The 14,501-nt window shown below is 31.7% G+C and overlaps 1 protein-coding gene across 2 annotated transcripts in view; it reads left to right on the top strand.

Annotated features, from left to right (window-relative positions):
• The first annotated feature begins 2,119 nt into the window (after positions 1-2,119).
• LOC107452124 (uncharacterized) overlaps positions 2,120-14,501 on the top strand; it is a 37,426-nt gene continuing 25,044 nt past the window's right edge. Inside the window, exons 1-4 of one of the 2 annotated variants that reach the window (XM_016068440.3) lie at positions 2,120-2,438; positions 5,373-5,680; positions 6,787-6,903; positions 11,556-11,702. In XM_016068440.3, the coding sequence (XP_015923926.1) occupies positions 2,237-2,438; positions 5,373-5,680; positions 6,787-6,903; positions 11,556-11,702 (774 nt within the window). In that variant the 5' untranslated portion in view covers positions 2,120-2,236. The remainder of the gene's footprint in view (positions 2,439-5,372; positions 5,681-6,786; positions 6,904-11,555; positions 11,703-14,501) is intronic. The other variant, XM_071180131.1, reaches the window with a different exon arrangement.

Raw genomic sequence — 14,501 nt, 5'->3', positions numbered from 1 at the left:
CGCCCTCTATTGATCATGCAAAATTAATTAAACAGTATTTAATTTCATGCTTGTTTTCCTGATTCGTAAAGTGACTGCATTTCGAACTAAGTACTTGTCGCAGATAACTAAAAATTAAAAATAAAGCACATGGTTCAGATGTTGTGTAATCATTGTTTTAATAAAGGATTCATTCTCAGATCAATAACTTTAAATTTTAGTACAACTGTCTTTGCGATAGTTTGGTTTTGTTCAGAAAAAAAGGATGTTCTTTCCATCCTTCTTCCTTTTCTGTAGTTTATTTATACTTACACCAGTTATTGTATAAAAAATGAATTAAAAGTTTGAATTTAACTTTATCAGCATACATTTTTTTCTACTTAGTTATTTTCATGCTTTAAATAAGGATTTTGTTCCCATCTTCCTAATGTATAAATAATAATGCCATGTTCGAAGTTAAATTTGAACAACATGCATTTCTTTTGCTTATTTTTTAACTTCCTTAAATTTGAGATTTCAAATTTTTAATTAAACGAGTTTGTGTAAACCTTATCTTTTTACAATTATAGTCTCCATCTTTTAGGGTTTGGGTTGCAGACAAATTTATGAACCGTGGAGGATCAAGGGATAGAGCGTTCACCTCCCAATGATGGAGAACGAGTTCGAATATCAGCGATGCGAATTCCACACCCAGTTCGCACCGACCACAGTGTTGACATAAAAATATCCTCATTGGTAAACGGATCCTGGGTTAGAGATCGCTTGCCGTCAGAGGTTTTCGTGGTTTTTCTATCCATGTAACGCAAATGCGAGTTAGTTCCATTAAAAAGGTCTCTACGAAGGCAATTTTTTCCCAATACAGCATTCAGGAGTTTCCTTGTCCTCTGGAATGGGTTTGAAATTACAAAAGTACGGTGTTGAATATTGGTAGTTGGGTTGGCTGTTCATTGACAGTTATGAAATGAAATAAAATTTTGATTTATGAAGATGGTACAGTAGATTGACTCAATAGATTCTACTGTTGGGGTTGTATGGTAACTCTCCCTTTTTTAATATAAATGCTATGGTTGATGAAGCATGGTTTTTCTCCTGTTTTTTTGTTGTTGTTGTTGTTTCTAATGTCACTTGCTAATACCAGCAAGCCTGCTTGGTGAAACCAAGCGAATTCAAGTCAGATGGTGCGTTTCTTGTTTTTTAGTGGCACCATCCATGGCCAAGAATACAACTTCAGCCATACACACACACACACATTTCACTGCCCGTTTATAGGGCGGGACCATTCATTCATCCACAGATCATAATTTTGACCTGAACTAGAGCCTGATTAATCTAAAATTCAGTACCCCCACAGGTATGATTTGTCATGGGAACAATGAAAACTTTGTGATCTGACAGATTTAACTTGCACTCGTCACCATTTACTACACGGGGAATCTTCGGCCGGCAGGCTTCTTGGCTCAAGGCTTCTTGTACATGGGCGCAGCACCCTACAAACTAGAATAACCCGACCCCTCCCGTTTAATATTCAAAAAAAAAAAAAAAAAAAAAAAAAAAAAAAAAAAAAAAAAAAAAAAAAAAAAAAAAAAAAAAAAAAANTTCCAGTTTGTTCCTTATGTAATCTTTTACTTTTATGCATTGCTTTTACCACGTGCGTGTTTTATTCACTTTTATGTATATATTGTTTTCACTCTTTTAATTATGATCTTTGTGATTTTCAATGTGTTGTCTGGATTTAGGGTCATGTTTTTAACTGTTGTTCGCTTGTGTTTTATTCTTTTTATACTTGTTGATATAATTTCTGATGTTTTGTGTAAGTTTTATGTATCTACTCTCGTATGCCCTTAAATAGGGCGGGACGAGATACAAATAAACAATATCTTTCTGATTGCACGAAGTATTCTGCTATTGTAAGGTCCACATTTTTTCTAACAATAAAATAATTTGCAAAAGTCATCTCAAATTTTAAAAACAATGTAATTGTAGCGAATGCACTTTGCACACAATAGGTATCTGATCAATAATCTAGGTTTCCGGGTTGCATAGAACGCACGTTGTGGAAAATAGAACTCCACCCTGAAGGCAGGAAGCGAAAACAAATAGATCTTTTTCTTTCCCTATAACACCACAGAAAAAATGGTATCGTCCCGCTTATACGGATCAAATCGATACATGATAATTGAGCTGAGAACTTCATCACGCATTTTATTTTTACTTGTAGCTTTGCTCTGTAAGTTTATATTCTGCTGTAGGACTCAAAATGGATTGCCTTGGTTCACTTAAGATACCAATTCACATTTTTACTGAAATTCTTTCAGAAGTTTTAACAGACTCAGCAATAATGGTCGCTTTTTTTTCAATGACTGGATTCCTATGTTTGGCCTGCGCGAAAATATTGTACATTGAAATTAAATTTATGGAGGAATATACTTGCGACTATATTTGTTTCAAGCTCTTTGACGGTAAGCTGCGAATTCTTTATAAGTGAAGCATTTACAGGGGTTGAACAGAATTTCTGAAACACTTCTATACTAGCTCATTTTTTCATATTTTTTAAGAAAAAGTTAGAGAATTTTTATTACTTTCGAAGTGTTTAAGTTTTGCGATTTTTCTTCTTACATATAAAGTTACGTTTAAAGTTTTCAGCCGTTTGGGAACCAGCAATTAATGGCGAACGAAAAAGGGTCTTTTAAACAACTCATACCAAAAAATATAGCAATAAGCTTGTAAGTTGTAACAGTTATTCTTCTTATTACATGAAATAATTGCAGAAAATTTGTGAACCAAGCTTTAAATATTGATGGAAATTTGAAAGTTTTTATAAAAAACGAACTATTTTGCTTAAAATTTTCTAATTATAACTGTATAAATATTCCATAAAATTAAACAAAATTTTTAAAGTAAATTTTAATTAATAACAAAAATATTTTAAAATTTGAAAAAAATTTTTCTTTTGAAAATTGGGCAAGATTTTAGGCATTTAAAGTAATTCTTTCATACTGCGCGTGCTCGGGAATCATTTAGAAAATCATTGAAAAAATTTTCATAAATTTTTTCTGAATCGTATTTGGTAGCATATGAAAAAAATACAACATACGTCTTGAACAATTTGTAAGAAATGTTTTACAAATTTTAAAATGATATTTTTGTTATTTATTAAAAATTACCTTAAAAATTTCGTTTATATATGTTTTAAATATTTATGCAGTTACACTAAGAAAATATTAAGCAAAAAATTTTTTTAAAATAGGTTAAATATATTTTTTGCAATTATTGCATATTTTAACAAAAATAATAGTTACAAGTTATAAGCTTATTGCTATATTTTTTGGCAGATGATATTCAAAATTAATTTATTGGAGGTCCTTCAAACCTCTAAAAACTTTAAACTTCTCTGATATGTATGAGAAATTGCATGATTTAAACACTTCTGAAGTTAAAAAATAATTCGCTAAATATTCGAGAAATAAGTAAGTACAGAAGTGCTTCCATAATTTTGTTTAAATCCTGTATTTCCTTGAAAACTACAATTGTTATCTTTTCAAGCAAATCACATTTTTTTTCTACTGGAATAATATTGGATTGAAAATTAAGATCCTGTCTTCTTTTTAAATTTGTTTACATTCTGTATGTTGTTAAATGTTTTTGGTATATAATGAGTTTTGGTATAAGTACCGTTGTGTTAAAATCTATGTTTTGTTATTTGTTTGCAATAATAATCAGTTTGATTTTCAAATCATTAAAAGGAAGTATCAAGATGGGATAAATGAACATTTTCAGCACGTCTTTCTAATTGCTTTTAATCAAAGCTCAAAATCCGCAAAAATGATCATGACATTTATTCTGTGTTTTGAGATGGTGTTATAGAGAACAACATATTAATCGTTTTTGTTTCAACGAGGTTAACTTGTATACACTTTTAAAATCTTTGTGAAAATCGAGTCGTATCCTACATATTGTCCTATTATGTATATTGAAGGTTGCAAAATAATATTTAAAGGTGATAAAAAAAATCGTAAAAATTTTTTTCAATTCAAAGCCAAAACTAATATAAACAAAGAAGAAAAAGTTTATTTGAAAAGGCCAAAATTTGAACAACTTTCCAAATGCTAGAACAGGGATTTCCAACTTACATGAGGACGGGGGCAGCTATTAAAAACACCAGTCAAATGGCGGGACGGAACTTTATCAAAATTTTATATAGGACTCATATTTGAAGGAACATTAAATATTACTGTCAGATGTTTATTAAAGTTTTTTTAATATTTAAAAGCAAAATAACAAGAATTACAAGCAATGCTTGTTACGCATTATTTTGAGTCTTCTCTTAATCAGATACTTAGTGACAAGGTTTTTTTTTTCCTTTTAAATTTAATTCTGTGATAAAGTAACATTTTTTTCGACTTATTAGGATTTATAGCAATAACTAAAAAATTCGCGAGCACATGAAGTTTTTTTTTGATGCGATATTCAATTCAAGGAATTTAAATAAAACGTGCTATTCATTCCCTCTTTTATGCGTTTTAAAATTTACAATTGTAATTAATTTCATCCAAAATGAGTGGTTTCAAAAAGTTAAATGGGATAATTTCTTCAAGAAAATTTCTGATACGCACATGCTAAATTATATTCACAAAATGCAAAAGAAAAAAAAAACGAAATAAAAACAAGCAACATATACAATTATTTTTGTATTTGAATAAATATTTTCTTGAATGCAAAACCGGAGAAATAAAATTTTTTGCACCGTTAGTATGTTAAATTTCACAGAAGCAAAGAAATAAGGTTTTTTTTAGCAAGAAAAGTATTTCAAACCCATATAGATTCTTATGAAAATTGTCCGCAAAAAAACGACAGTAAATTTTAGTTCGCGGGCCACACAAAAAGACTTCTAGAGCCGGATGCGTCCCGCGGGAAGACAGTTGGAAATCCCTGTGCTGGAACTCATACCGGAAATAAACGTGTTAAACTCATACCGGAGATATGCTTTTAATGATCAATACGCTTTATTCTCATTTTCTAATCCCCCTTTGAAACTTTTACCACTTATCCATATAAACTAACAGACGCAAAATTAAAAAAGGAGAAAAAAGTATAAAATAATAAAATTAAAAATTGAGTTGCTCAAATGAACTGAAAAAAGGGAAAGAAAATTCTATATTTAGCACATGTAAAACAAAAAACGGGGGAATCACTTACACGACAAACTTCTACCATCACCACTAAAACTAACCATAGCCTTCACGTTTTAGAGTGATAAGAGTGTTAAGTGATTATTTTCAGCGTGACAATTATAAAATTATCTTTTCCTTTTTATACTTGAAAAAACACAGATTTACAAATGTATTTGTTTCATTATTATTTCTCAATAAAACTCAGTATAATTTTTGTTTCAGATGAGCCATTTTGTGAAAAAATGACTTCGGCAACTTCGTCCCTTGCTTTGCCAATGAGAACATTTCTGAAAAATCGTCTATTCGGTGGGAAAGTGATGAATAAACTAAAACATTACTATGAAAGAAAACAAGGAGAAGTGTTGAAAGAATCAGAAATGCATCAAATCAGACAAATATTAATGGAAGCCTATTTGCATCTTAGTGTATTCTTAACGACTTCTCATATCATCGAATTTGATTTTAAACCATATGAAGTCAAAGCACATTTGCCTTGGATGGAAATCGAAAGATGGAATTCAAAGGACCAGGTCAGATTTTTTCTTTGCTTATAATGCATGTGTCAACTGAAACATTCCTTCTGCAAGGTTAGGTTAAGGACCAGGTTAAGTTAAAGTCTAAGTTATATTTTTCTTTGCTTATAATGCATGTGTCAACTGAAACATTCCTTCTGCAAGGTTAGGTTAAGGACCAGGTTAAGTTAAAGACTAAGTTATATTTTTCTTTGCTCATTATAGCATTGAAGCATGTGTCAACTGAAACATTTCTTCTACCAGGGTAGTTTTTAAGATTTATTCGACCAATTTAGGTTAAGGACCAGGTTATATATATATATATATATTTTTTTTTTTTGCTTCTTATAGTACTGATGCATATGTTAGCTGTATTTCAAAGGTATATAGGTAGTTGCGCTAAAATAAATAAATAATCAGTTACAACAAACTTCAAAAGAACAGAAAGTATTGCGTATTATATTCACGGGGTTATTGCTATAGTGTTGAAAAATAATAGTTTATAAAAATTGTTTTTTGTCAAAGATGGCCGTAAACGTTATATAGCGCTTTTTTGAAAATGACTCTTTGTCTCAGGCTTCGTCGTTGTATGGAATAATGCTTTTTCTTTTTTAGAATAATATGCTATTTTTATAACAGCTTATGAGTTTGCAACAATTACTTATGACTGGGACAAGTTTAGTTTATCTAAAGTTTAGCTTATCTATCACTGTTTGTGATTATTCTGAAAATGGTGCAAAAACGTCGATATGGAGAAAAAGCCACGGTTTTGTGGAAATTTAAAGCTTTTGTGGTCTAATTTTTTAATATTTAAAAACTTAATCCAATTTTTTGTTATCGGGATTCATGGAAATTCGCAAAAAACTTATAATAAAGCAGTGATTTTGATAATTTGCTTTAGGTAGGAAAATCTCGCCAAATTGGCTATTTTTTCTAAAAAACTGTTTAGTAATTTTTAAAATCTTTAAATTATTTGTCCGTTCTGAAGCCGAGATAAATCTTCACGTCAAGATGACACGTGAAGTTTAAAAGCTTCGTTTTGCTTCAGGTTTAAGGTCTGAAACTGTGGCTTTTTCATTTTCCTTGGCGGCATGCTCATTTTTTTGATTTTAATTTTTTAACAGACTTTCAGAATGATGTGTCTTTGTACTATATGCGACTTTTGTGACGAGGAAAACAGAGATTTTAAATTCTCTCAAGAATCACCAATAATTGGAATGACAGTGTGTGCTTACAGCAGCGTAAGTAATAGCTTTTTTTTTCACATATTCGAGATAAAAAAAAAATTCTGTTGTGAAAAGTCCAAGAAACAAAAACAGAGTGGAAAAACACTAACATCAATGTTTTTTTCATTAGTAAAAAATTAAAATGGATTCTAACAATCGGTTATTGCATTTGATTTGATTTGAATTTATTTTTTCACCGAAACTTATTGGTTTAATTGATTTTACACTTGCTATTCCGCAATTTCCATCTTTAATGTGTAGAATCCTTGTCAAAAATAAAATCAAAACTGTCTTAAGGAATAGCAAAATATGTTTGGACAAAAAAAAAAAGAAAAAAAAAATGTCGAACGAATGAATATTGAAGTTTTTTCCAAATGGTTTCGCTATCCAGCTCGCTTTTTTTAATGCTAGCATATTTTAGTCTAACTTTGTGCGAATAGTGATATAGTTTTTAAAACTAAGATCCAAAAATATGAAATACGTACATCATGTGAAATCTTTGATTCATATACATTTCGGTGGGCCAAAAAATTACGCCTATAGAAGTATATTATTTTCCTATGAGCACAATTAGTTAAGCATCCCTAGTGTCAGTAATAGTTTAGGTAAGCCCATGGTCACATTGCCACAATCATCCCGTAAGTCCCGAAATTGTATAGACATAAAAAGTGATTTAACTCAAGTGATTTGAACTAGGGATTCGATCATTAGGGATAGGATCAAGTGATTCAAATCATTATTCGACTCAAGTGATTCTGATTTGAGATATGAATCAAGAATTCAAATCAGAGATTTGATTCTGGTTATTCAAATCAGTATTCGCATCAGGTTATTCGGATTACTGATTAAAATCATGTGATTCATATGAGTGTTTCAAATTACTGTTCGAATCAAGTGATTCAGATCGGTGATACGAATCAAGTGATTCAGATCACTGATTCATAGCAATCGATTCGGATAAGTGATTTGAATGATTTCGAAACACAAGATTCGAATCACTGATTCAAATCATGATATTCGGGACAGTAATTCAAACCATTATTCAAATCAAGTGATCTAGATCAGTCATTCAAATCAAGCGACTCGATCAGTTATTCAAATAAAATTATTCAAATTACTATTCGAATCAAATAATGGGATCATTTGTTCGAATCAAGAAATTTAAATTATAAGATTCAGATAAATGATTCAAATCACTTCGAATCAGGTTGATTCAGATAAATTATTCAAGTTATGTGATTCTGATTACTGATTCATATCAAAGGGTTCAAATTACTGCTCAATAGGTTCAAATTACTATTCAGATTATTGTTTCAAATGGTTCAATGATTCAAATGAAATAATTTAGATCGCTATTCGTATCGAATTATCTTGATCAGGAATTCGGATCAAGTTATTCAAATCACTATTCGTAAAAGTGATTCAAGTGATTTAGTGATACAAAAAAAATATTCAAACTACTGTTTGAAACAAGTGATACAGAAGTGTGCTTTGAATCAAGTAATTAAAATCAAGTGAATCAGATCTCTGATTCATATCAATCGATTCGGATAATTGATTCAAATCAAGTAAATCGGACCATTGAATCATGTCAAGTAATTCAGATCACTCATTCGAATCAAGTGACTGTCATCAATGATTCAAATCAAATTATTCTTAGCACTAATTCAGATCAAGTGATTCAGGTATCTGATTCAAATCAAGTGATTCAGATCAATGATTCAAATCACGCTATTCAAATAAGTGATCAGAATTACTATTCGTATCAAATGATTCGAATCAAGAGTTTCAGATCACTAATTCACCTCATGCTACTCAGATAAGGGATTCAAATAACTTCGAATCAAGTTAATCGCATCACTGACTCAGATTACTGATTCGAATCAAGTGATTCTGATCACTTCTTAAAATCATGTGTGTTTCGGAAAAGTCGTTCAAAGGAGGTGATTTAAATCACTTTTTGAATTTAGTGATTCAGATCAGTTGGTTGAATCAAGCGATATCAGTTATTTGCATGAAGGAATTCGGATCAATAATTTGAATCAAGCCGTTTTAATCAATGCTTTGGATTAGCGATTCAAATCAAATGATTCAGATCTCAATTCATGTTATTCGGATCACTGATTTGAAAGACATGGTTTAACGAATTAATCGCGAATCAAATGATTCAAAACACTATTCAGCTTAGATTCTCATTACTGACTGAGTACTTTTTTTATCCCTTTATCAAAATTCGATTGATAAAAAAGTATTAAAACCTTAGAATTCTTTCAAGTAAATAAATATCCTTATTACATTTTTCGTATGTTCTTATTATATCTGCTGCTAAATGCTAAAAATACTTTTTTTTGTGGCAGTTAATAAAAATTTCTAAGTTTGTTGTTTTCGTTTTTTTTTATTTGTGTACTTATCGAATTTTTTGATTGAAAAATAATAATTCCATAATAATTAATGTATGAGAATCTCTAAGGGTTCACTAGAAATTTGACATAGCATTACTATAAAATAAAAGATTTAAACTAAAGTGGACTAAAATTTTTCAACAGATACTTAGGAAACAATAGTTCATTTTAATTTAAATCTGTTTCGATTAAATCAACTGATTCTAATCACTGATTGGAATCAAATGTAAGCTTATGATTCGAATCTCCAAATCAGTACCCAACTCTACTTATTATTTTATTTTATGACCGTCGTTGAACAGCCGACCCAATTTTATGAGTCGACTGCTAATGTTCAACTCCGTAGTCTTGTAATTTTGAACCCAATTTAGAAGACAAAGGAACTCCTGGATCGAGTATTGGGAGAAATTTCCCTTCGCGGAGGACTTTTTGATGGAGCTTACCCGCATTTGCGTTACATGGAGAGGAAGACCACGAGAATCTCCCACGGCACGGCAAGGGGACTCTAACCTATGATCCCTCTACCACTGAGGATATTTCACGTCAGCACTGTGGTCGGTGCAAGCAGGATGAGGAATTCGAATGGACTGGGATTCGAACCCTGTTCGCCGCATAGGAAGGCGAACACTCTATCCCCTGAGCCATCGCTGCTCAACCCTACTTATAATACAAATATTTATTNAGAAGCCGGGAGAGCTGTATTAAGATCACCGTTTTTTTTTTAGTGCTGAATGTGAGAGGTGTATTAACTTCACGGTCGTAGTCGCTCCTCTGTTGCCGTTAGCAGTCGAGTAATCACAAGTATGCAAGCCGACGTTGTTCGTGGTCGAGATGAGACTGAGTAGCAACAGTGCGAGGAGGTGGATAATGTCGCAGTCACAAGTAGCAAGTCAACTGTTCAATGTGGATCATCCATCGAAGTAGGCGTTACTGTCTAGGTAGGCGTGTTCGCATCACGTCCGAAGGTCACCAATGTGGGGAAAGTAGTTACAGACCATGGCAACCGTCATCTATGTCGAGGTACCTTTTGATAGATGACGGTTGGCATGGTCGATAACTCCGCCCCCTGCTACTTCAACTTCTACATCCGAACCAGTCCGAACTTTGAACTGGAGTGAACAGTAGTTTCTTTTTAGATATAAACAAGTTCGTTCACGAGATGTCGTTCATCTGATATTATTCTCTCTCGCGATCGTCAGCGAGATATGTTTTTATTTTCATGTAACCTTAAATTATTTTATTTTAAATACATTGAAATGTAATATATTGGATTAACTAGTATTTCTTTTCTGCTGCATAAAAGACAGGATTGGACTTCGTGATCGGGTCTAAACCTGTACAATTATAAAATTCTCTTTTATTTACAACTCAGATTTTATTTACAATTCTCTTTTATGGGATCTCTCTGGTCCCATATCTCAAAAATGAACTCACCAACTTAATGCATAACGAAATTGAAAATGAAAAAAAGAATTTTAAAAATATTATCAAGCAGCAGTGGTCGCCATAGCAACACATGCAGTGACGACTCATGCGCACTGTTTACTCTGACCCTTGAATACAGTTGAAAAGTGTGATGACGTCCTAGTAATGCCATCAAACCCAAAATATCACCCATTTTGCCAATGGGTAAAAAAAAAACATTATCTCCTAGGAGAGAGCCTGTTTGCATATATATGCTAGCCAAATGGATGCCAAGCTCCCTTGTTAACATACGTTTCCAGCGTGAACGTATGTCATCATCGCCAACTTTCATTTAAAGAAACTGAGGAAAGAATAATAAATATTGTTTCTTACAGACGATTTTCTTCGAGAGCGAAACAAATTTTCTTTAATTTCTCATTTGATTTGTTAAGGGCATGTCAGTATACGAGGCGCCATTTTTAGTGGTCCAATGAATTCCAATGCTCTTGCGACATCAGATAGTTTGTTTTTCCTTATTTATCAAAATACATCGCCCAGTCTAGGATTCCAGTGAAATTGCGAATGACCTTTTTTTTAAATAATTCTATGATAGATCGTAAAAGATAGCACGAATTAAATTTTACTCTGACGTTTTTAACTTTTTAAAACTTTTATATTGTTTTGAAAGCATATTTGTGTAATTTGACAGCGAAATAAAACAGAACTATATGCAGTAGCTGATGATAACTTAAATCCCACACCTCAATGATCTTTTCACAACTTTGCAACGGAGTACAGTAAAGTGACTAAATAATGATAAAGAAGTCGCAAGTAAAATATGTGTTAAATTTCTATTTATAGGCCTTGATGGAAACGAGGAAATCCAATTGGCAGATACTTGGAAACAACCAATCAGAATTAATTGAACGGAATATGAGAAATTATATGGAGAAATGTTACAAGCATTTAGCAGATCTATTTGATCAGCACGCAGAGGAAGTATATCGGGTATAAATTCTTTTACTGTAATATGTCATTTAATAACTGATAAATTCCTTTACAGATGCAACGATAGGAAAATTTATGTTATGGTCACTCCCCAACTGTTGAAACCCTACTTCTTGCTTACGAACAGCGTATTAAATCATCCAATAAGCACCGGTCCTCGCGTACCGTTCCTCATGTCATGAGCTCAGTTAAAAATGGGTACTTACGAAAATAGACTCAGCTGAAAATGCATCTTTAAGAAAATGGTAGTAAGGACATAACAATTCAAACCCATTTAGACTAAACTTTTGCCAGGATAAATTTAACGCCAATACTCAATTCATCGCTTTCTGCCTTGAATAATTTATAAGTAGAATGCAATTGAAAATTGCAAGCTTAAAATGTATTATCAGAGAATGTTGATTTATATGGACAGATTTCAGTACCAATGATTTTGCGAACGTTACCATGTAACATTTGTCGCCGATGGATTTGTCACCAATTTGTCGTGATGCGAGAAAACATTTCCGATGGTAATATTATGAAAAGTATTGAATTTTAGGCAGGTGAAAGTAGAAGGAACACTTATATCTCAAAAAATTGTGAATGAGTCACTGAATGAATCGCATTTAAATTTTATAGTTGATCATTTGAGATTACTTCAGTCAAATGTAGGCGAAATAAAACTAAAATTATTTCGCTGCTCTGTCCTTTCTGTGAAGAAACTGGTCGTTAGATACATGATTAGCAAATTACTTATCTTATATAAATATTCACCTTCAGAAATTAAAAGAGACAAATAGGCGTTTTCCAGGCCGTAATTGTGGTCACATTTACAGAAATCATCCTAGCAAAGATAAAGCTTTATGCATAAAATGCTGAGGTAAACATCATGCGTCTAAATGTAAAATTTCTAAACAGCAGCTAATATCTTCAATGGCTTCAACAGTTAATGATTAATGTAAATATCTCATTTGCAAGTTGCGTTCAATTACAAATTGCACATAACAGATGGTTCCAGTACGTTGGATGGAATGGACCACTCTGAATAACTTTTGATCTAATGATCGGATCTTTACGCTCAATTTTAACGGTTTGCAGGAGGGTGACCTCAAAGGCTAGTTAATTGGTGCAGAAGATATTTTAAGTAATGAAATCAGACACAAAAACGTAGTTTCTCTGAATAAACTTCTTTTTTTTCGATGGATTCAGGTTTCTACCTCCTGATACATGAGGGAAATAGGGTCCGAACAAGTCAAGAGAGCCGTCCAAGCTTAGTCCCCATAATGTTAATTTCACTCATTGCGTATTTCTCTAAATCTCGAGAATTTTTTAAGTAAATCAAAAAGTTTTACCCGCAATTGTAAAATTCGTTTATTCAAAGATAGTCCCAATCAAAAAAATAAGTTTTATGAAATATTTATTGTTTTTTTATTATTTTATTTAATAATAATCGAAAACATTTTGAATTTTAAGGCCTTCAATTTTTTACATCAATTTAAAGAATATAATTTTACTTGGTAAACAAAAGAATTTAGTGAAATCGGTCGAATGGTTTCTGCTAAATTGAATTTTAAAAAACTTGCATGTTAAAAATTTTAATGTTCAGAAATTATTTAATCAATTTCGCTCAAATTTCGTATTTTTCCACATAAAATAACATTCTTTAAAATGATGTTAAAACTTTGTGTATCCTACAATAACAGTTTTTAGACTAGTATTTAATAAAATAATAAAAAATAATAAATATTTCCTAAATTTATTTATTTTATGAAATAATCTTTGGATAAACAACAAACAAATACACAAATTTTATAATTGCGTTCAAAAATTTAATTGTTTAATTAAGATAATTGTGTATGTACATATTAGAAGATATACAATTATCATAAATCTATCAATCGCCTTCTTGAAATAATTCCGAGTATATGTAATTATTTAATTATTTTTAATTTATGTTATTATGCTTAATTTTTGTTACTTTGTTAGCTGTAAAGGTATTTTTCAAATTTTGAAAGTAGCTCTACTTGTTTATCCTTCTCCTAATCTCTCTAGTATTCAACAAGATTTTAAAGCTGTATAAACTACTTATACAGGGTGATTCTAAAAAGATGGGCAAAATTTTAGGAAGTGATAGTACACACCCAAGCAAGCAATTTTTATCAAAGAATGCATAGTCGAAAACAAAATGCAAAACCGCTAGAGGGCGTCAAAGTTTATGTTCTTGTATGAGGCAAAAACACACAAAGAACGTTGAAGTTAAGTTATAAAAGCAAATTTAACGGCATGTGATTACAATAAGTGTTCAAAACAGTGGCCGGCAGAAGCTATGCACGCAGTACAACGGCGAAGAAAAGATAGGCGTACATTCTGAAGCACCCCAAGAATATCACGAACTTTCCCTGCAGAGGCCGACAGCTTGGCAACAAGTTCTTCTGCAGATTCAATGGGAGCCTCATACATAAGAGCCTTAAGCTGTCCCCACAAAAAGCCAATTTTTTTTTTAAATATTTATAGACATTATAGCACTCTAATCAGCAGCTTTTATGTATGAATCGTGGTGAAAAATTTGCATACGAGCTCTTCTTCTTCCCATAACATGCAAATAATAACTCGCAACAGGAATGGAGCTTTCACGTTTGCATCAAACAACTTTCCAAATGCGCCAGCACCTTTGCGTTTTGTTTTCGACGATGCATTCTTTGATTAAAATTGTTTGTTTGGGTGTTTTGCCCATCTTTTTAGAATCACCCTGTATATAAATGCATTCCTTAAGATCTTTTACAGCTTAAGGTTTTATTCTATGAAATTTACTAAGAA

The sequence above is a fragment of the Parasteatoda tepidariorum genome, chromosome 4 (genome assembly GCF_043381705.1).
Source record: "Parasteatoda tepidariorum isolate YZ-2023 chromosome 4, CAS_Ptep_4.0, whole genome shotgun sequence".
Classification (NCBI taxonomy): domain Eukaryota; kingdom Metazoa; phylum Arthropoda; class Arachnida; order Araneae; family Theridiidae; genus Parasteatoda; species Parasteatoda tepidariorum.
This window is presented reverse-complemented; position numbering and strand designations above follow the sequence as displayed.